Source organism: Anser cygnoides, chromosome 28 (assembly GCF_040182565.1).
Source record: "Anser cygnoides isolate HZ-2024a breed goose chromosome 28, Taihu_goose_T2T_genome, whole genome shotgun sequence".
Taxonomy (NCBI): domain Eukaryota; kingdom Metazoa; phylum Chordata; class Aves; order Anseriformes; family Anatidae; genus Anser; species Anser cygnoides.
The window spans coordinates 762,207-782,963 of NC_089900.1; the positions used below are offsets into that span (position 1 = coordinate 762,207).

Here is a 20,757-nt window from a genome sequence, read left to right on the forward strand (position 1 = left end):
GTGCTATGGGGTAGCTATGGGGCTGGGGGGCTGCTATGGGGTAGTTGTGGGGCAGCTGGGGGCTGGGGAGTGCTATGGGGTAGTTATAGGGCTGGTATGGGGCAGCTATGGGGCTGCTATGGGGCAGCTGTGGGGCTGGGGAGTGCTATGGGGCTGCTATGGGGCTGCTATAGGGCAGATGTGGGGCTGGGGTGGCTATGGGGCTGCTATTGGGCTGCTATGGGGCTGGGGGAGCTATGGGGCTGCTATGGGGCAGCTGTGGGGCTGGGGAGGCTGGGGGGCTGCTATGGGGCTGCTATGGGGCTGGGGAGGCTGGGGGGCAGCTATGGGGCAGCTGTGGGGCTGCTATGGGGCAGATGTGGGGCTGGGGGGCTGGGGGCTGCTATGGGGCTGCTGTGGGGCTGGGGGAGCTATGGGGCTGCTATGGGGCTGCTATGGGGCAGCTGGGGGCAGCTATGGGGCTATGGGGAAGCTATGGGGCTACTATGGGGCAGCTGTGGGGCTGCTATGGGGCAGATGGGGGCAGCTATGGGGCTGCTATGGGGCAGCTGAGGGGCTGCTATGGGGCAGATGTGGGGCTGGGGGGCTATGGGGAAGCTATGGGGCTGCTATGGGGCAGCTGTGGGGCTGCTATGGGGCTGGGGGCAGCTATGGGGCTGCTATGGGGCAGCTGGGGGGCTGGGGCGTGCTATGGGGTAGTTATGGGGCTGCTATGGGGCTGCTGTGGGGCAGATGTGGGGCAGATGTGGGGCTGGGGGGCCTGTGGGGTTGGGAGAGCTACGGGGCAGCTATGGGGCTGCTATGGGGCTGGGGAGGCTGGGGGCAGCTATGGGGCAGCTGTGGGGCCGGGATCGCTGTGGGGCATCTGTGGGGCTGGGGGAGCTGTGGGGCCAGGATCTGTGGGGCTGCCCCACCGATTTCGCACTGTCAGCACATAAAGTGTCCCTGCCCCACAGCGCTATGCGATCTGTGGGGCTGGGGGGGATCTGTGGGGCCGGGGTCCGCTATGGGGCGGGGGGACGCTATGGGGCTGGGGGTAATAAATAAAGGGGGTTCTATGGGGCGCGCTATGGGGCTGGGAATCTGTGGGGCCGGTGTCTGCTATGGGGCAGGACCCCGCTATGGGGCAGGACCCCGCTATGGGGCAGGGGAATCTATGGGGCAGGACCCCGCCGTGGGACCGTGTCCCGCTGTGGGGCAGGACCCTGCTATGGGGTAGGGGAATATGTGGGGCTGGGGAATCTATGGGGCTGGGGCCCGCTATAGGGCAAGGGGATCTGGGGCAGGGGAATCTATGGGGCAGGACCCCGCTATAGGGCAGGTCCTGCTATGGGGCAGGACCCCTCTATGGGACAGGACCCCCGCTATGGGGCAGGGCCCCTCCATGGGGCAGGTGAATCTATGGGGCAGGGGAATCTATGGGGCAGGGGAATCTATGGGGCAGGGGAATCTATGGGGCAGGGCCCCGCTATGGGGCAGGACCCCTCTATGGGGCAGGCCCCCGCTATGGGGCAGGGCCCCTCCATGGGGCAGGTGAATCTATGGGGCAGGGGAATCTATGGGGCAGGGGGAATCTATGGGGCAGGGCCCCTCTATAGGGCAGGGGAATCTATGGGGCAGGACCCCGCTATGGGGCAGGGCCCTGCTATGGGGCAGGGGGATCTATGGGGCAGGGGAATCTATGGGGGCAGGACCCCCGCTATGGGGCAGGGCCCCCGCTATGGGGCAGGGGATCTATGGGGCAGGGCCCCGCTATGGGGCAGGACCCCGCTATGGGGCAGGGGGATCTATGGGGCAGGGGGGACCCTATGGGGCAGGGCCCCTCTATAGGGCAGGGGAATCTATGGGGCAGGACCCCGCTATGGGGCAGGACCCCGCTATGGGGCAGGGGGATCTATGGGGCAGGGGGATCTATGGGGCAGGGCCCGCTATGGGGGCCTGCCCTCGCGTCGTCCCTTCCCCGCGCCCCCCCCCGCGGCCCCTCCCCCCGGGCTATTTTTGGGTGCCTTTGGGGCTATTTCTGGGGGGGGGCCCCGGGGGCCCAGAGAGCGCCATGGGCACCTGGGGGCGGCCCTGCTTCGGGGGGCACCCACTTGGGGGCAGCCCCACGGCGCCGCCTCCGCCCGCCGCCGGGACCCCACGCGGGGCCCGGGGGAGGTCAGCGGGGGGGGTTGGGGGGTTGGGGGAAATTGGGGGGATTTGGGGGATTTTGGGGGGATTTGGGGGATTTTGGGGGGATTTGGGGGGGATTTGGGGTCTTTTGGGGTCTTTTTGGGGCCAGGGGATTTTGGGGGGGATTTGGGGGGATTTGGGGTCTTTTGGGGTCTTTTGGGGCCAGGGGATTTTGGGGGGATTTGGGGGGATTTGGGGTCTTTTGGGGTCTTTTGGGGCCAGGGATTTTGGGGGCATTTTGGGGGATTTGGGGGCTTTGGGGGATTTGGGGGGGGAATCTGGGGTCTTTTGGGGTCTTTGGGGCCAGGGGAGGGATTTGGGGGGGATTTGGGGGGATTTGGGGCATTTGGGGTCGTGTCAAGGACGTTTGGGTTTTTTGGGGGGCCAGGGGAGGAATTTGGGGGGATTTGGGTGGGATTTGGGGGATTTGGGGGGTTTTGGGGGGATTTGGGGGGGGGACTTGGGGGCATTTAGGGGGGATTTGGGGCTTTTGGGGATTTGGGGGCGTATGGGGGGATTTGGGGGGGTTGGGGGATTTGGGGGATTTGGGGGGGATTTGGGGGTTCGGGGGGGTTGTGGGGGAAATTGGGGGGGAATCTGGGGTCTTTTGGGGTCTTTTGGGGCCAGGGGATTTTAGGGGGATTTGGGGGATTTGGGGGGGCTTTGGGGGGATTTTGGGGGCATTTTGGGGGGTTTGGGGGGGATTTGGGGGGATTTGGGGGGATTTGGGGGGATTTGGGGGGGAATCTGGGGTCTTTTGGGGTCTTTGGGGCCAGGGGAGGGATTTGGGGGGGATTTGGGGGGATTTGGGGCATTTGGGGTCATGTCAAGGACGTTTGGGTTTTGGGGGCCAGGGGAGGGGTTTGGGGGATTTGGGGGGCTTTAGGGGATTTTGGGGGATTTGGGGGACGTGGGGGGGATTTGGGGCTTTGGGGGGATTTGGGGTCCTGTCAGCTGGCATTTGTTTTTTTTTTGGGGCCAGGGGAGGGGTTTGGGGGATTTGGGGAGATTTGGGGGCATTTTGGGGGATTTGGGGTCATATGGGGGGGATTTTGGGGGCGGGTTGGGGGATTTGGGGGATTTGGGGGGATTTGGGGGATTTTGGGGGTTTTGGGGTCTTTTGGGGCCAGAGGAGGGGGTTGGGGGGTTTGGGGAGATTTGGGGGGGTTTTGGGGGCATTTTGGGGTCTTTTGGGGCCAGGGGAGGGATTTGGGGGGGATTTGGGGGGATTGGGGGTCGTGTCAAGGACGTTTGGGTTTTTGAGGCCAGGGGAGGAGTTTGGGAGGATTTGGGGGAATTTGGGGGATTTTGGGGGGGATTTGGGGATTTTGGGGGTTTTGGGGGGATTTGGGGTCTTTTGGGGCCACGGGAGGGATTTGGGGTGGTTCAGGGGGATTTGGGGTCGTGTCAAGGACATTTGGTTTTTTTGGGGGCCAGGGGAGGGGTTTGGGGGGATTTGGGGGGTTTGGGGTTGTTTGGGTGGATCTGGGGTCTTTTGGGTCGTGTCAAGGGCGTTCGGGGTTTTGGGGGTCTGTCAATGATTTTGGGGTGGTTTGCGGGGGATTTGGGGTCTTACGGGGCCGGGGGAGGGATTTGGGGTGGTTTGGGTTTTTTGGGGGTTGTAAGGATGGTTTTGGGGTCGTTTGGGGGGATTTGGGGTGGTTTGGGGGGATTTGGGGTCTTTGGGGTCATGTCAAGGGCGTTTGGGGTTTCAGGGGCTGTTGGGATTTTGGGGGTATTTTTGGGGTGATTTCGGGTCTTTTGGGGATTCGAGGTAGTTTGGGGTTTTGGGGGCTTTCGGAATGGTTTTGGGGTGATTTGGGGGGATTTGGGGTCTTCTGGGCTGTGTCAGGGGGTTGGGGGTTTTGGGTATTTTTGGGGTGGTTTGGGGTGATTTTGGGTCATTTTGGGGCACAAAGGGGTTTTGGGGGGTTTTGGGGCATAGCAGCTGTCACCGGGCCAATACCTGGTGATTTTGGGGTGATTTGGGGGGGGATTTGGGGCTTTTCGAGGCCTCGGCAGTCATTTTGTGGCGGCCGGGAGCCATTTTGGGCGGCGGGGGCCACGATTTGGGGCAGAATCGGGGCTTTTGGGGCGGAATTGGGACCGCGTTTTGGAGCAGAATCGGGGCTTTTAGGGGCTGCATTTTGGGGCAGAACTTGGGCTTTTGGGGACTGTGTTTTGGGGTGGAATCAGGACCACATTTTGGGGTGGAATTGTGGCTTTTGGGGACCACATTTCGGGGCAGAATCAGGACCCTGTTTTGGGGTGGAATCGGGTCTTTTAGGGACCATGATTTAGGGCAGAATTGGGACTTTTGGGGGCCATGTTTTGGGGTGGAATCGGGACTGCGTTTTGGGGTGGAATCAGGGCTTTTGGGGCTACATTTTGGGGTAGAACCGGGGTTTTCGGGGACCGCGTTTTGGGGTGGAATCGGGGCTTTTGGGGACCGTGTTTTGGGGTGGAATCGGGACTGTGTTTTGGGGTGGAATTGGGGCTTTGGGGCTGCATTTTAGGTGGAATTGGGGGGCTTTTGGGGGCCACGTTTTGGGGTGGAATCAGGACCGTGTTTTGGGGTGGAATTGGGGCTTTTGGGGACCGTGTTTTGGGGTAGAATCGGGACTGCGTTTTGGGGTGGAATCAGGGTTTTAGGGGCTGAGTTTTGGGGCAGAATCGGGACCACATTTTGGGGTGGAATTGGGGCCACGTTTTGGGGCAGAATCAGGGACCGTGTTTTTGGGCGGAATCAGGCCTTTGGGGCCGCGTTTTGGGGTCGGAACCGGGGCTTTCTGGGCCCCGGCGCCGTGCCCCACGGGCTCTGTGGGTCAGGGCGGACGTGGCGGGCGCTGTCGGGGCTTTTGGGGGCCACGTTTTGGGGTGGAATCAGGGCTTTTGGGGACCGTGTTTATGGGTGGAATCGGGACTGTGTTTTGGGGTGGAATTGGGGCTTTGGGGGACTGTGTTTTGGGGCAAAAATCAGGGCTTTTGGGGCTGCATTTTGGGGTGGAATTGGGGCTTTCAGGGACTGCACGTTGGGGTGGAATTGGGATCATGTTTGGGGGCAGAATCAGGACTGCGTTTTGGGGTGGAATTGGGGCTTTTGGGGACCGTGTTTTGGGGCAGAATCAGGACCACATTTTGGGGTGGAATTGGGGCTTTGGGGGACTGTATTTTGGGGTGGAATCAGGACCACATTTTGGGGTGGAATCAGGGCTTTTGGGGACCACATTTCAGGGTGGAATCAGGACTGTGTTTTGGGATGGAATCAGGGTTTTAGGGGCTGAGTTTTGGGGCAGAATCGGGACCACATTTTAGGGTGGAATCGGGGCCGCGTTTCGGGGCGGAATCGGGCCTTTTGGGGCCGCGTTTTGGGGTCGGAACCGGGGCTTTCGGGGCCCCAGCGCCGTGCCCCACGGGCTCTGTGGGTCAGGGCGGACGTGGCGGGCGCTGTTGGGGCTTGTGGGGGCCACGTTTTGGGGTGGAATTGGGGCTTTTGGGGACCGTGTTTATGGGTGGAATCGGGACTGTGTTTTGGGGGTGGAATTGGGGCTTTGGGGGACTGTGTTTTGGGGCGGAATCAGGGCTTTTGGGGCTGCATTTTGGGGTGGAATTGGGGCTTTCAGGGACTGCACGTTGGGGTGGAATTGGGATCATGTTTGGGGGCAGAATCAGGACTGCGTTTTGGGGTGGAATTGGGGCTTTTGGGGACCGTGTTTTGGGGCAGAATCAGGACCACATTTTGGGGTGGAATTGGGGCTTCGGGGGGCTGAGTTTTGGGCGGAATCGGGACCGTGTTTTAGGGTGGAACTGGGGCTTTCGGGGACTGTGTTTTTGGGGCAGAATTGGGATCATGTTTTGGAGTGGAATCGGGCTTTGGGGGACTGTGTTTTGGGGTGGAATCAGGACCAGATTTTTGGGGTGGAATCAGGGTTTTAGGGGCTGAGTTTTGGGGCAGAATCGGGACCACGTTTTGGGGTGGAATTGGGGCCACGTTTTGGGGCAGAATCGGGACCGCGTTTTGGGGTCGGAACCGGGGCTTTTCGGGGCCCCGGCGCCGTGCCCCACGGGCTCTGTGGGTCAGGGCGGACGTGGCGGGCGCTGTCGGGTCTTGTGGGGGCCACGTTTTGGGGTGGAATTGGGGCTTCGGAGGGCTGAGTTTTGGGGCGGAATCGGGACCGTGTTTTGGGGTGGAATTGGGGCTTTGGGGGACTGTGTTTTGGGGTGGAATCGGGACCACATTTAGGGTGGAATCGGGGCTTTCGGGGCCGCATTTCGGGGCGGAATCGGGACCACATTTCGGGGTGGAATTGGGGTCGCGTTTTGGGGCAGAATCGGGACCACATTTCGGGGTGGAATCGGGACCGTGTTTTTGGGGCGGAATCGGGCCTTTCGGGGCCGCGTTTTGGGGTCGGAACCGGGGCTTTCGGGGCCCCGGCGCCGTGCCCCACGGGCTCTGTGGGTCAGGGCGGACGTGGCGGGCGCTGTCGGGTCTTGTGGGGCCACGTTTTGGGGTGGAATCAGGGCTTTTGGGGACCACATTTCAGGGTGGAATCAGGACCTTGTTTTGGGATGGAATCAGGGTTTTAGGGGCTGAGTTTTGGGGCAGAATCGGGACCACATTTTAGGGTGGAATCGGGGCTTTTGGGGCCGCATTTCGGGGGCGGAATCGGGGACCACATTTCGGGTGGAATCGGGGCCACGTTTCGGGGCGGAATCGGGCCTTTTGGGGCCACGGGCCACGTTTTGGGGTGGAATTGGGGCTTCGGAGGGCTGAGTTTTGGGGCGGAATCGGGACCGTGTTTTGGGGTGGAATTGGGGCTTTGGGGACTGTGTTTTGGGGTGGAATCGGGACCACATTTTAGGGTGGAATCGGGGCTTTCGGGGCCGGCATTTCGGGGCGGAATCGGGACCACATTTCGGGGGTGGAATTGGGGTCGCGTTTTGGGGCAGAATCGGGACCACATTTCGGGGTGGAATCGGGACCGTGTTTTTGGGGGCGGAATCGGGCCTTTCGGGGCCGCGTTTTGGGGTCGGAACCGGGGCTTTTCGGGGCCCCGGCGCCGTGCCCCACGGGCTCTGTGGGTCAGGGCGGACGTGGCGGGCGCTGTCGTTCCTGGTGGCGCTGCCGGCGGTGGGGGTCTGCATGCTCAACGTCTGGCTGGAGCAGCGCCGGCACCGCCACGAGCGGCCGCCCTTCGTGCCCTACCACCACCTGCGCATCCGCACCAAGGTGGGGGCCCTATACGGGCCTATAGGTCCCGGGGGGGTGGGGTGGGGTGGGGGGGTCTATGGGGTCTCTGTGGGGTCCTATGGGGTCCCTATGGCAGTCCTATAGGGGTTTTATGGGGTCCTATGGGGTTCTGTGGGGGCCTATGGGGTTGTATGGGGTCCCTATGGGGGTCCATAGGGTTTTATGGGGTCCTATGGGGTTCTGTGGGGGCCTATGGGGGTTGTGTATGGGGTCCCTATGGGGTCCCATAGGGTTTTATGGGGTCCCTATGGGGTTCTGTGGGGGCCTATGGGGGTTGTATGGGGTCCCTATGGGGGTCCCATAGGGTTTTATGGGGTCCTATGGGGTTCTGTGGGGGCCTATGGGGGTTGTATGGGGTCCCTATGGGGGTCCTATAGGGTTTTATGGGGTCCCTATGGGGTTCTGTGGGGGCCTATGGGGGTTGTGCATGGGGGTCCCCATGGGGGTCCTATAGGGTTTTATGGGGTCCCATGGGGTTCTGTGGGGGCCTATGGGGTTGTATGGGGTCCCCATGGGGGGTCCTATAGGGTTTTATGGGGTCCTATGGGGTCTCTGTGGGGTCCTATGGGGCCCCCTATGTGTTTTTGCTGGGGTTCTATGGGGGTCCTATGGGGATGTATAGGGTCCCTATGGGATTTCTATGGGGATGTATGGGGTCCCTATGGGGTTCTATGGGGCCCATGGGGGCCTATGGGGGTCGTATGGGGTCCCTATGGGTTTCTATGGGGGCCTATGGGGGTTCTATGGGGGCCCTATGGGGTCCCTATGGGGGTCCTATAGGGTTTTATGGGGTCCTATGGGGTTCTATGGGGGCTCTATGGGGGACCTATGGGGATGTATGGGGTCCCTATGGGGTTGTATGGGGGCCTATGGGGTTGTATGGGGTCCCTATGGGGTTGTATAGGGTCCCTATGCTATCCTGTGGGGGCCCCATGGGGGCCTATGGGGTCCTAAGGGGTGCCTATGGGGTTCTATTGGGGTCCTATGGGGTCCTATAGGGTGGTATGGGGTCCCTATGGGGTTCTATGGGGTCCTATGGGGTCCTATGGGTTCTTATGGGGTTCTATGGGGTCCTTGCGGGGGGTTGTATGGGGTCCCTATGGGGGGGCCTTTAGGGTTCTATGGGGTCCTCTTGGGTCCTATAGGGTTGTATGGGGGTCCTATGGGGTCCTATGGGTCCTTATGGGGTCATATGGGGCTCTATGGGGGTCCTATAGGGTCCCTATGGGGTCCCTGTGGGGCTGGGGAGGGACATGGGTTGGGGTATCTGGGGCCCCATGGGGTCCCTATGGGGTTCTATGGGGCCCTATGGGGTGGGGGAGACATGGGTTGGGGTCCCTATGGGGTCCCTATGGGGGCCCTATGGGGCTGGGAGGGACGTGGGGTGGGGTACCCAAGTCCCTAATAGGGTCCCTAGGGGTCCCATGGGGTCCTATGGGGTCCTATGGTACCTATGGGGTCCTATGGGTCCTATGGGGTCCTGTAGGGTCCTGTGGGGTCCTATAGGTCCCCATGGGTCCTGTGGGGTCCTATGGGTCCTGTGGGGTCCTATGGGTCCCTATAGGGTCCTGTGGAGTCCTATTAGGGTCCTATGGGGTCCATGGGTCCTATGGGGTCCTATGGGTCCTATAGGGTCCTGTGGGGTCCTATGGGGTCCTATGGGTCCTGTGGGGTCCTATGGGGTCCTATGGGTCCTGTGGGGTCCTATAGGTCCCTATGGGTCCTGTGGGGTCCTATGGGGTCCTATAGATCCCTATGGGTCCTGTGGGTCCCTATAGGGCCCTATGGGTCCTTGGCTGGGGTTGTACGGGATTCTACGGGGCCCTATGGGGCGGGATCCGGGGCGGGGAAGACCCGACCCCAACGTGGACGAGTTCTACGGGGCGGGGCCATGGGGTCCCCACGGGGTCCCCATAGGGTCCTGGGGGTCCCTATGGGGTCCCTACGGGGTCCCCTATGGGGCGGCCGCCGCTGACCCCGCGCTCCGCCCCGCAGCCGTTCCCGTGGGGCGACGGCGCCCACACGCTGTTCCACAACGCCCGCACCAACCCCCTGCCCCACGGCTACGAGCACTGAGCGCCCGCGGCGGCCTCCTGCCCCATAGCGGCCTCCTGACCCACGGCGTCCTGCCCTATAGCGGCCTGACCCATGGCAATAAACGGCCTGGCCTGACCCGACCCGCGGTGTCTTTCTGCCCCATAGCGTCCTCCTGCCCCATAGCATCCCCACATCCTGCCCCATGGCGTCCCCACATCTGCCCCATAGCGGCCTCCTGCCCCATAGCGTCCTGCCCCACGGCGTCCTGCCCCATAGCATCCTGCCCCATAGTGTCCTGCCCCATAGCGTCCTCCTGCCCCATAGCGCCCTGCCCCATAGTGTCCTGCCCCATAGCGTCCTCCTGCCCCATAGCGTCCTCCTGCCCCATGGCGTCCTGACCCATGGCGTCCTCCTGCCCCATAGCGTCCTGCCCCACGGCATCCTGACCCATGGCATCCTCCTGCCCCATGGCGTCCCCACGTCCTGCCCCACGGCATCCTCATGTCCTGACCCACGGCGCGCGCGACCCCCAGCCCCATAGCGTTGCCCCAGCCCCATAGAGTTCCCCGCCCCATAGCGCGCCCCATAGCGCGCCCTTTATTCACCGCCCCCAGCCCCACAGATCCCCCAGCCCCATAGCGCTGTGGGGCAGGGACACTTTATTGCTGACAGTGCGAAATCGGTGGGGCAGCCCCACAGATCCTGGCCCCACAGCTCCCCCAGCCCCACAGATGCCCCACAGCGATCCCGGCCCCACAGCTGCCCCATAGCTGCCCCCCAGCCTCCCCAGCCCCATAGCAGCCCCATAGCTGCCCCGTAGCTCTCCCAACCCCACAGGCCCCCAGCCCCACATCTGCCCCACAGCAGCCCCATAGCAGCCCCATAACTACCCCATAGCACTCCCCAGCCCCCAGCTGCCCCATAGCAGCCCCATAGCTGCCCCCAGCCCCATAGCAGCCCCACAGCTGCCCCAAAGCAGCCCCATAGCAGCCCCCCAGCCTCCCCAGCCCCACAGCAGCCCCATAGCTGCCCCATAGCTCCCCCAGCCCCACAGCTGCCCCATAGCAGCCCCACAGCTGCCCCATAGCTGCCCCCCAGCCTCCCCAGCCCCACAGCTGCCCCATAGCAGCCCCACAGCTGCCCCATAGCTGCCCCCCAGCCTCCCCAGCCCCACAGCTGCCCCATAGCAGCCCCATAGCTGCCCCCAGCCCCGTAGCAGCCCCACATCTGACCCATAGCAGCCCCATAGCAGCCCCATAGCAACCCCATAGCACTCCCCAGCCCCACAGCTGCCCCGTAGCAGCCCCCCAGCCTCCCCAGACCCATAGCTGCCCCATAGCTACCCCATAGCCCCCCAGCCCCATAACTTCCCCATAGCAGCCCCACAGCTGCCCCATAGCTGTCCCCCAGCCTCCCCAGACCCATAGCTGCTCCATAGCTACCGTGTAGCTCCCCCAGCCCCACAGCTGCCCCACAGCTGCCCCATAGCAGCCCCGTAGCAGCACCCCAGCCCCATAGCAGCCCCACATCTGCCCTGCATCTGCCCCATAGCAGCCCCATAGCAGCCCCATAGCTCCCCCAGCCCCATAGCAGCCCAATAGCAGCCCCATAGCCACCCCAGCCCCACATCTGCCCTATAGCAGCCCCATAGCAGCCCCATAGCACTCCCCAGCCCCACAGCTGCCCCATAGCAGCCCCATACCAGCCCTATAACTACCCCATAGCACTCCCCAGCCCCCCAGCTGCCCCACAACTACCCCATAGCAGCCCCCCAGCCCCATAGCTACCCCATAGCACTCCCCAGCCCCATAGCAGCCCCATAGCAGCCCCATAGCAGCCCCCCAGCCCCACAGCTGCCCCATAGCAGCCCCATAGCAGCCCCCATCCGCCCCCATCCGCCCCACATCTGCCCCCCATCCGCCCCCCCCTCATCCCTGGGGCTCCGCGGGGGTCCCGGGGGTCCCGCCGCCCCCCTGCAGCAGCTCCTGGTAGCGGCGCCTGAAGAACCCCAGCTGGGGGGGGGGAGAGGGGGCGTGGTCAGACCAAGGGGGCGTGGTCAAAGCGGGGGCGTGGTCAGACCGAGGGGGCGTGGTCAGACCGAGGGGGCGTGGTCAGACCGAGGGGGCGTGGTCAGACCGAGGGGGCGTGGTCAGACCGAGGGGGCGTGGTCAGACCGAGGGGGCGTGGTCAGACCGAGGGGCGTGGTCAAGGGGGCGTGGTCAGACCGAGGGGGCGTGGTCAGACCGAGGGGGCGTGGTCAGACCGAGGGGGCGTGGTCAGACCGAGGGGGCGTGGTCAAAGGGGGCGTGGCCAGGAAGGGGCGTGGCCGCCCAGGCCCCGCCCCCGGTGGGCGTGTCCCGGCGAGGCCCCGCCCCTCACCTGCCGCAGCCCCAGCGCCAGCAGCGCCAGCAGCAGCAGCCCCCCGCGCTGCCCCCCAGCACCAGGGGCAGGGGCCGGGGGGGGGGCCCGGCGCTCCAGCTCCGTCCGCACCTGCCCCACGGGGACCCACACTTGGGGGGCGGCCCCATAGAGACCCCCGCTTATGGGGGGCCCCATGGGGACACATATGGGGGCGGCCCCATAGGGATCCACACTTATGGGGCGGCCCCATAGATCCGCAGTTACGGGGGCCCCATGGGGACACATATGGGGGGCGGCCCCATAGATCCGCACTTGGGGGGCAGCCCCATAGGGACCCCCGCTTATGGGGGGGCCCCATAGAGATCTACACTTGGGGGGCGGCCCCATAGGGACCCCCAGGGCCAGACACGGCAGGGCCAGACCCCACTGCTCCCCCCCCAGCCCCACAGATTTGGGACCCCCTCCCCATCACCCCACACATTGGGGTCCCCCCCTCCCCCCATATATTTGGGTGTCCCCCCCCTCCCCCCATATATCAGGGTCCCCCCCTCACCCCACAGATTTGGTTCCCCCCCCTCACCCCATATATTTGGGTCCCCCCCCTTAACCCCACACATTGGGGTCCCCCCGCCCACCCCATATATTGGGGTCCCCCCCCTCCCCCCATAGATTTGGGTCCCCCCCCTCCCCCCATATATTTGGGTGTCCCCCCTCCCCCCATATATCAGGGTCCCCCCCTCCCCCCATATATTTGCCCCCCCCCCCCCCCATATATTGGGGTGTCCCCCCCCATATATTTGGGTCCCCCCCCTTAACCCCACACATTGGGGTCCCCCCTCACCCCATATATTTGGGTCCCCCCTCCCCCCATATATCGGGGTCCCCCCCCCCCCCTTCCCCATATATTTGGGCCCCCCCTCCCCCCCCCCCATATATTTGTTCCCCCCCAATATATTGGGGTCCCCCCACCCCATATATCGGCCCCCCCCCCCATATATCGGGGTCCCCCCCCATATATCGGGGTCCCCCCCATATATCGGGGTCCCCCCCCATATATCGGCCCCCCCCCCCCATATGCCCCCCAGCCCCACCTGCAGCCCCCCGCGCCCCCCGGCGTTGCGGTAGCGCCGCTCCTCGTAGTGCAGCCGGGCCGAGCTCTGCAGGGCCGCCCTGGGCAGCCCCACCTGGGCCGGGGCGGGGGCGGCCGTGGGGCAGGGCCGGGGGTGCCCCATAGGGCGGGGGGTGCCCCACGGCCTGCCCCACGGCCTGCCCCATGGCCTGACCCCATAACCTGACCCCATAACCAGACCCCGTAACTCCTGCCCCATAGCCTGACCCCATGGACTGACCCCATAACTCCTGCCCCATAACCAGACCCCGTAACTCCTGCCCCATGGCCTGACCCCATAACTCAACCCCATAACCTGACCCCATAGCCTGACCCCATAACTCCTGCCCCATAGCCTGACCCATAGCCCGGCCCCATAACTCCTGCCCCAGAGCCTGCCCCATGGACTGACCCCATAACCTGACCCCATGGACTGACCCCATAACCTGACCCCATGGGCTGACCCCATAACCTGACCCCATAACTCCTGCCCCATAGCCTGACCCCATAGCCTGACCCCATAACCTGACCCCATGGCCTGACCCCATAACCTCACCCCATAACCTCACCCCACAACCCCAATTCCCACCCCACAACCCGACCCCATAGCCCGGCCCCACAACCCCACCCCACAACCCAATCCCACCACCCCATATTCCTGCCCCACACCCCCACCCCACCCCCCACCCCACACCCCCACCCCACAACCCAGCCCCACACCCGCACCCCATAACCCAGCCCCAGAACTCAACCCCGCAGCCCAACCCCACACCCCCACCTCAGAACCGGACCCCATAACCCCACCCCACAACCCCATAACCCCACCCCATAACCCTGCCCCACAACCCCACCCCATATCCCCACCCCACAACCCCACCCCGTAACTCCACCCTACAACCCAGCCCCACACCCCCACCCCATAACCCCACAACCCCATCACCCCACAACCCCCCACCCCATAATTCCACCCGACCCTATAACCCACAACCCCATCCCCCCACCCCATAACCCCACCCCATAACCCCCCCACCTCCCCACCCCATAACCTGACCCCCCCACAACCCCACCCCCCAACCCCACCCCATAACCCCACACCCCCACCCCACACCCCCGCCCTACAGCCCCATAACCCCATAACCCCATAACCCCATAACCCCATAACCCCATAACCCCGTAGCCCCATAACCCCATAACCCCATAACCCCATAACCCCATAGCTCCCATAACCCCATAGCCCCATAACCCCATAGCTCCCATAACCCCATAACCCCATAACCCCATAACCCCGTAGCCCCATAATCTCATAACCCCCATAACCCCATAACCCCATAACCCCGTAGCCCCATAACCCCATAACCCCATAACCCCATAACCCCATAGCCCCATAACCCCATAGCTCCATAGCCCCATAGCCCCATAACCCCATAACCCCATAACCCCATAACCCCATAACCCCGTAGCCCCATAACCCCATAACCCCATAACCCCATAACTCCCATAGCTCCCATAACCCCATAACCCCATAGCCCCATAACCCCATAGCTCCATAGCCCCATAGCTCCCATAACCCCATAACCCCATAACCCCATAACCCCATAACCCCGTAGCCCCCATAACCCCATAACCCCATAACCCCATAGCCCCATAACCCCATAACCCCATAACCCCATAGCTCCCATAACCCCATAACCCCATAACCCCATAGCCCCATAACCCCGTAGCCCCGCCCCCCAGGCCCTGCCCCCCGAGGCCCCGCCCCCCGAGGCCCCGCCCCCTGACCTCCAGCAGCCAATCCAGGGCCAGGCTCCCCCCAGGCTGAAGGCCAGGCTCTGGGGGCTCCAGCGCCCCCACCCCGCAGCGCAGCTCCCGGCAGGCGGCCACGGCGCAGTCCTGGGGGGGGCGGGGTCAGGGGCGGGGCCTCGGGGGCGGGGCCTGGGGGGGGGGTGTGGTCTTAGGGGCGGGGTTTAAGGGGGCGTGGCCTGAGGGGGCGTGTCCCGAGGGGGGCGGGGCTCACCACCACCGGGCGCTGGCGCAGGCGGGCGGCGAAGTCGGGGACCCCCGGGTGGTCGGCGACGTGCTGGCACTGCAGGCCCTGGGGGGAGGGGGGGACATTGGGGGGCGTTTGGGGACGTTTGGGGACATTTGGGGACAGTGGGGGACATTTGGGGACAGCGGGGGACAATGGGGACATTGGGGGGAGATTTGGGGACATTTGGGGACATTTGGGGACAGCGGGGAGACAATTTGGGGACATTTGGGGACATTTGGGAACATTTGGGGACATTTGGGGACAGCGGGAGACAATGGGGACATTGGGGGGATATTTGGGGACATTTGGGGACATTTGGGGACAGTGGGGGGACAGCGGGGACATTGGGGACATTGGGAACATTTGGGGATATTGGGGACAATGGGGACATTGGGGGGACAGCGGGGGGACACTGGGACATTGGGGTCATTGGGGACATCGGGGCATGGGGACATGGGGGGACATTGGGGGACATTTGGGGTCAGTGGGGACATCGGGGGACAAGGGGACATTGGGGACATCGGGGGGACACAGGGACAATGGGGACATTGAGGGTAATGGGGACAATGGGGACATTTGGGGATGTTGGGGACAATGGGGACATTGGGGGGACATTGGGGGGACATTTGGGGACATTTGGGGACATTTGGGGACATTTGGGGACATGGGGACATCAGGGGACAAGGGGACATTGGGGCATCGGGGACGTGGGGGACATTGGGGGATATTGGGGACATTGGGGGACGTTTGGGGTCAGCGGGGACATCGGGGACATCGGGGGGCCATGGGGGGACATCGGGGGGACATATAGGGACGGGGGGACACGGGGGGACACGGAGGACAAGGGGACGTGGGGGACATTTGGGGACATTTGGGGACAGTGGGGACATTTGGGGTCGGTGGGGACATCGGGGACATGAGGACTATGGGGAGATTGGGGACATTTGGGGACATTTGGGGTCAGTTGGGGGGTTTGGGGACATTTGGGGACATTTGGGGACATTCGGGGTCGGTGGGGAGATTTGGGGACATTGAGGACATCGGGGGGGGCGTGGGGAGACATCGGGGGGACACAGAGGGACGGGGGGACATCGGGGGGACATCGGGGGGGATTGGGGACATGGGGGACATGGGGGACAGCGGGGGCAGTGGGCGTGGCCCGGAGGGGGCGTTACCTGCGGGGGCTCCGCCTCCAGCCCCGCCCACAGCTGGGCCCCGCCCAGCGCCACGGGCACCAGGAAGGTGACGGCGAGGGGGCCGCGCCGGCCCAGCACCTGCACCTGGGGGGGGGGGGGGGATGTGGGCGTGGCCCAGGTGGGCGTGGCCTCCCCGGAGGGGCGTGGCCACGGGGGTGGGGGTGGGGCCCTCACCTCATAGCGGTGGCGCACGGGGGCACTGCGGGGGCCCCCGGCCGCGTGGAGACGTTGGCGTAGGCGGTGGAGTCCGGGAGGCTGCGGGGTGGAGGTGGGGGCGGGGGGGGGACAAGGGACGCGTTGGGGGGGACATCGGGGTCACGGGGGGCGGTGGGGGCGGGTTTGGGGTCATGGGGGGCGGTGGGGGGGTTTGGGGTCAAGGGAGGCGTTGGGTGGGTCAATGGGACATGGGACACGTTGGGGGAGCCTTGGGGACATGGGACACGTTGGGTGGGTTCTTGGGGACATGGGACATGTTGGGGGGCCTTGGGGTCAAAGGACACGTTGGGGGGGTCAATGGGACAAGGGAGGCGTTGGGGGGGGTTTGGGGTCAAGGGGCGCGTTGGGGACCACGAATCTCTTGGGTGGCATCTTGGGGACATTGGGCATGTTGGGTGGGGTCTTGGGGTCAAGGGGCGCGTTGGGGGGGGTTTTGGTGTCAAGGGATGCGTTGGGGGGGACATCGGGGTCAAGAGGCGTTGGGGGGGGTTTCGGGACATGGGACGTGTTGGGTGGGGTCTTGGGGTCAAGGGATGCGTTGGGGGGGGGGGGTTGGGGTCAAGGGACACGTTGGGGACCACGAATCTCTTGGGTGGTGTCTTGGGGACATCGGGCACGTTGGGTGGGACACTGGGGACATGGGATGTGTTGGGGGGGGGGTTGGGGTCAAGGGACACGTTGGGGGGGACATTGGGGTCAAGGGATGTTGGGTGGGGTTTTTGGGACATGGGACCTGTTGGGTAGGGTCTTGGGGTCAAAGGACATGTCGGGGGGTCAATGGGACAAGGGACGCGTTGGGTGGGGTCTTGGGGACATGGGACAAGTTGGGGGGATATTGGGGTCAAGGGACACATTGGGTGGGGTCTTGGGGTCAAGGGGCGCGTTGGGGGGGGGTTTGGGGTCAAGGGGCGCGTTGGGGACCACGAATCTCTTGGGTGGCATCTTGGGGACTTTGGGCACATTGGGTGGGGTCTTGGGGTCAAGGGGTGCGTTGAGGGGGGCTTTGGGGTCGAAGGACGCGTTGGGGGGGACATCGGGGTCAAGAGACGTTGGGGGGGGTTTCGGGACATGGGACGTGTTGGGTAGGGTCTTGGGGTCAAGGGGCGCGTTGGGGGGGTCTTGGGGACACGGGACAAGTTGAGGGGGACATCGGGGTCATGGGACACACTGGGGGGGGGTTGGGGTCAAGGGGCGCGTTGGGTGGGGTCTTGGGGTCAATGGGAGCGTTGGGTGGGTCAATGGGACGTGGGACATGTGGGGTGGGGTCTTGGGGTCAAGGGTCACGTGGCGGGGGGCGCTGGGGCCGAGGCCCCGTGCTGGTGGCCCGGGGACGCCCCGCGGTGGCCCCGCTACCTGGCGAGCACCAGCAGGACGCTGTAGGCCACCGGCACGCGGGCGCGCTCCTCCGGGCCGTCCCCCGCCGCGTTGTCGCTGCGCCGTGACGTCACGTGACGTCACGTGACCTCGCGTGACGTCACGTGACGTCATCGCCGTCCCCCCCCAAGCCCCGCCCCCTCACCTGCCGGCCTTGGCCACCACCTCCAAGGCGTCCCCCAGCTCGGCGTCGTGGGGCACGTCCAGCGTGACGGCGAACGTCACCTTTTGGGGGGGGGGGGGGCTCAGCTTCTCGGCGGCGCCCCCTGGAATGGGGAGGGGGGACGCGGGGTGGGGGAGGGGCGACCCGGGGACCCCCCCGCTCACCTCGTCGTCGGGGCGCAGGACGGGGGGTTGACGAGGCAGAGGGTGCTGCGGCGCCCGCCCGCCGCCGGCTCCGAGCTGCAGTGCACGGACGGCGACCGCCCGCGGGACTGGGGGGGGGTGGGGGGGTGAGGGGGGGGCTTGGGGGTGAGGGGGAGGGGTTTGGGAGGGAGGGGGAGGGGGTTGGGGGAAGGGGGACGGGGTTGGGGTGGGTTTGGGGGCGTCTGGAGGGGGTTTCGGGGGTCTTGAGGGCATCTGGAGGGGTTCAGGTGGGTTGGGGGCATCTGGAGGGGGTTGGGGTGGGTTTGGGGGGTCTTGAGGGGATTTGGGAGGGTTTGGGGGCACCTGGAGGGAGTTTGAGGGTCCTGAGGGCATCTGGAGGGGGTTCAGGGGGTCCTGAGAGCATCTGGAGGGGGCTTGGGGTGGGTTTGGGGTGGGTTTGGGGGTCTTGAGGGGCTTTGGGGGTTCTTGGGGGCACCTGGAGGGGGTTTGGGGGGTCTTGAGGGTATCTGGAAGGGGTTTGGGGGCATCTGGAGGGGGTTGGGGTGGGTCTGGGGGGGTCTTGAGGGGGTTTGGGTGGGTTTGGGGGCACCTGGAGGGGGTTTGGGGGGACTCGAGGGTATCTGGAAGGGGTTGGGGGCCATCTGGAGGGGGGTTGGGGTGGGTTTGGGGGAGTCTGGAAGGGGTTTGGGGGGTCTTGAGGGGGTTCGAGGGGTCTAGAGGCCATCTGGAGAGGGTTGGGGTTGGGTTTGGGGGCATCTGGAGGGGGTTCAGGGGGGTCTTGAGGGCATCTGGGGGGATTTGGGGGTCTTAAGGGCATCTTGAGGGGGTGTCTGGAGGGGTTCAGGGGTCTTGAGAGCATCTGGAGGGGGTTTGGGGTGGGTTTGGGGGGTCTTGACGGGGTTTGTGTGGGTTTGGGGGTATCTGGAGGGGATTTGGGGGCATCTGGAGGCGGGTTCGGGGGGTCTTGAGGGCATCTGGAGGGTTTTTGGGGGGTCTTGAGGGGGTTCGAGGGGTCTAGAGGCCATCTGGAGAGGGTTGGGGTTGGGTTTGGGGGCATTGGGAGGGGATTTGGGGGTCTTAAGGGCATCTGGAGGGTGTCTGGAGGGGTTCAGAGGGGTCCTGAGGGCATCTGGGGGGTTCAGGGGGGTCCTGAGGGCATCTGGGGGGGTTCAGGGGGTCCTGAGGGCATCTGGGGGGGTTCAGGGGTCCTGAGGGCATCTGTAGGTGGTTTGGGGTGGGTTTGGGGGGTTTGAGGGGTTTGATTGGGTTTGGGGGTATCTGGAAGGGGTTTGGGGGGTCTTGAGGGGGTTCAAGGGGTGCTGAGGTCATCTGGAGGGGGGTTGGGGTGGGTTTGGGGGTCTTGAGGGGGTTCAGGTGGGTTTGGGGGTATCTGGAAGGGGTCCTGAGGGCATCTGGGGGGGGGTTGGGGTGGGGTCGGGGGGCACCTGGGGCTATTTCGGGGGGGGGCTCAGGAAGCCCCAGGGCCTCCCGCAGGCCCCGAGGCCTCGCCGACGGCTTTCTGGGGGTCCCGGGAGCCCCTTGGGGGGGTCTCGGGGGGTCTTAGGGGTGTGGGGGGGATGGGGGGTCTGGGGGTGGTGGGGGGGCGGATCTGGGGGTGGGGGCCCCCCCCCCGGGGGTACCTGGAGGACCCGGGCCCTGCGGTAGGAGAGGGCCTCGGGGTGCAGCAGGCGGACGCGGGCCCCGTACGAGTCCTCCCCGCGGTTCCCCAGGGTGACGCGGACGTCCACGGCCTCGGCGAGGCCCACCACCACCTCCTCCAGCCTGGGGGGGGGGCGGGGGGTGGGTTTGGGGTGGGGGGGGGGGGGGGGACACCTGCCGGGGGTCCCCGGGGTGGGGGGGCGGGGGCGGGGGGCTGGTACCCCGAGAAGCCGCAGGAGAGGCCGCAGGGCGTCCTGGCAGACGGCGTCGGCCCCGCAGTTCTTCTCGAAGGGCAGCTGGGGGGGGACGGGGGGGGGGACAGGGGGGGACGCGGCCGTTTGTCGCCCCCCCCCAAATCCTCACCCCAAATCCCCCCCCAAAATCCCCCTGAAATCCCAACCCCAAATCCCCCCAATCCCCACCCAAATCCCCCCCCCAAATCCCCCCCCCCCAAACCCACCCCAAATCCCCCCAACCCCAAATCCAACCCCAAATCCCTCCATCAATCCCCCGAATCCCCCCCAAATCTCCCCCCAAATCCCCCCTCAAAATCTCCACCCCAAACCCCCCCGAATCCCACCCCAAAATCCCCCCAAATCCTCACCCCAAATCCCCACCCCAAAATCCCCCCAACCCCAATTCCCCCCAAATCCCCGCAAAATCTCCACCCCAAATCCCCCCAAATCCCCCTGAAATCCCAACCCCAAATCCCCCCCCAATTCCCCCCCCAAATCCTCACCCCAATATCCCCCCCCAATCCCCCCCCCAAAATCCCCCCCCAAAATCTCCCCCCCCCAAATCCCCCCCAAATCCCCCACCCCAAAATCCCCCACCCCAAAATCCCCCCAAAATCCCCCCCCAAATCCCCACCCCAAATCCCCCCCAAATCCCCCCAACCCCAAATCCTCCCCCAAATCCCCCCCAAATCCCCCAAACCTCCCCCTCCAAATCCCCCCCCCCCTCACCGTGCCCACGGCCCTCCGTCTCCGAGTCCCGGCTCAGCGCCGGGCGCAGCCCGCGGCCACCT

General features: G+C 64.9%; 2 protein-coding genes across 2 annotated transcripts in view; one reads left to right on the forward strand and one right to left on the reverse strand.

Moving 5' to 3' along the window:
• The first annotated feature begins 1,470 nt into the window (after nt 1-1,470).
• On the forward strand, nt 1,471-9,600 carry COX6A2 (cytochrome c oxidase subunit 6A2). Its single transcript, XM_066984245.1, has 4 exons — nt 1,471-1,533; nt 2,046-2,157; nt 7,260-7,402; nt 9,419-9,600. Exons 1-4 carry the CDS (start codon nt 1,471-1,473, stop codon nt 9,497-9,499), a joined length of 399 nt encoding a protein of 132 aa, XP_066840346.1. The 3' UTR covers nt 9,500-9,600.
• A 1,643-nt stretch (nt 9,601-11,243) lies between these two features.
• LOC136787114 (integrin alpha-D-like) overlaps nt 11,244-20,757 on the reverse strand; it is a 33,338-nt gene continuing 23,824 nt past the window's right edge. The window contains 14 exon segments of the mRNA XM_066984246.1: nt 11,244-11,472; nt 11,840-11,970; nt 12,913-13,005; nt 14,709-14,819; nt 14,944-15,021; nt 16,134-16,190; nt 16,193-16,238; nt 16,329-16,409; nt 17,724-17,801; nt 17,890-17,969; nt 19,712-19,853; nt 19,952-20,026; nt 20,696-20,709; nt 20,712-20,755. Coding sequence (XP_066840347.1) covers nt 11,244-11,472; nt 11,840-11,970; nt 12,913-13,005; nt 14,709-14,819; nt 14,944-15,021; nt 16,134-16,190; nt 16,193-16,238; nt 16,329-16,409; nt 17,724-17,801; nt 17,890-17,969; nt 19,712-19,853; nt 19,952-20,026; nt 20,696-20,709; nt 20,712-20,755 — 1,259 coding nt within the window.

Coding starts and splice junctions, on each gene's coding strand:
- COX6A2 (XM_066984245.1), top strand. CDS start 1,471: ATGGGGCAGGACCCCTCTATGGGGCAGGCCCCCGCTATGGGGCAGGGC. Junction 1,534..2,045: donor AGGGCCCCTCCATGGGGCAG/GTGAATCTATGG, acceptor CCGGGGGCCCAG/AGAGCGCCATGGGCACCTGG. Junction 2,158..7,259: donor CCACGCGGGGCCCGGGGGAG/GTCAGCGGGGGG, acceptor TCTGTGGGTCAG/GGCGGACGTGGCGGGCGCTG.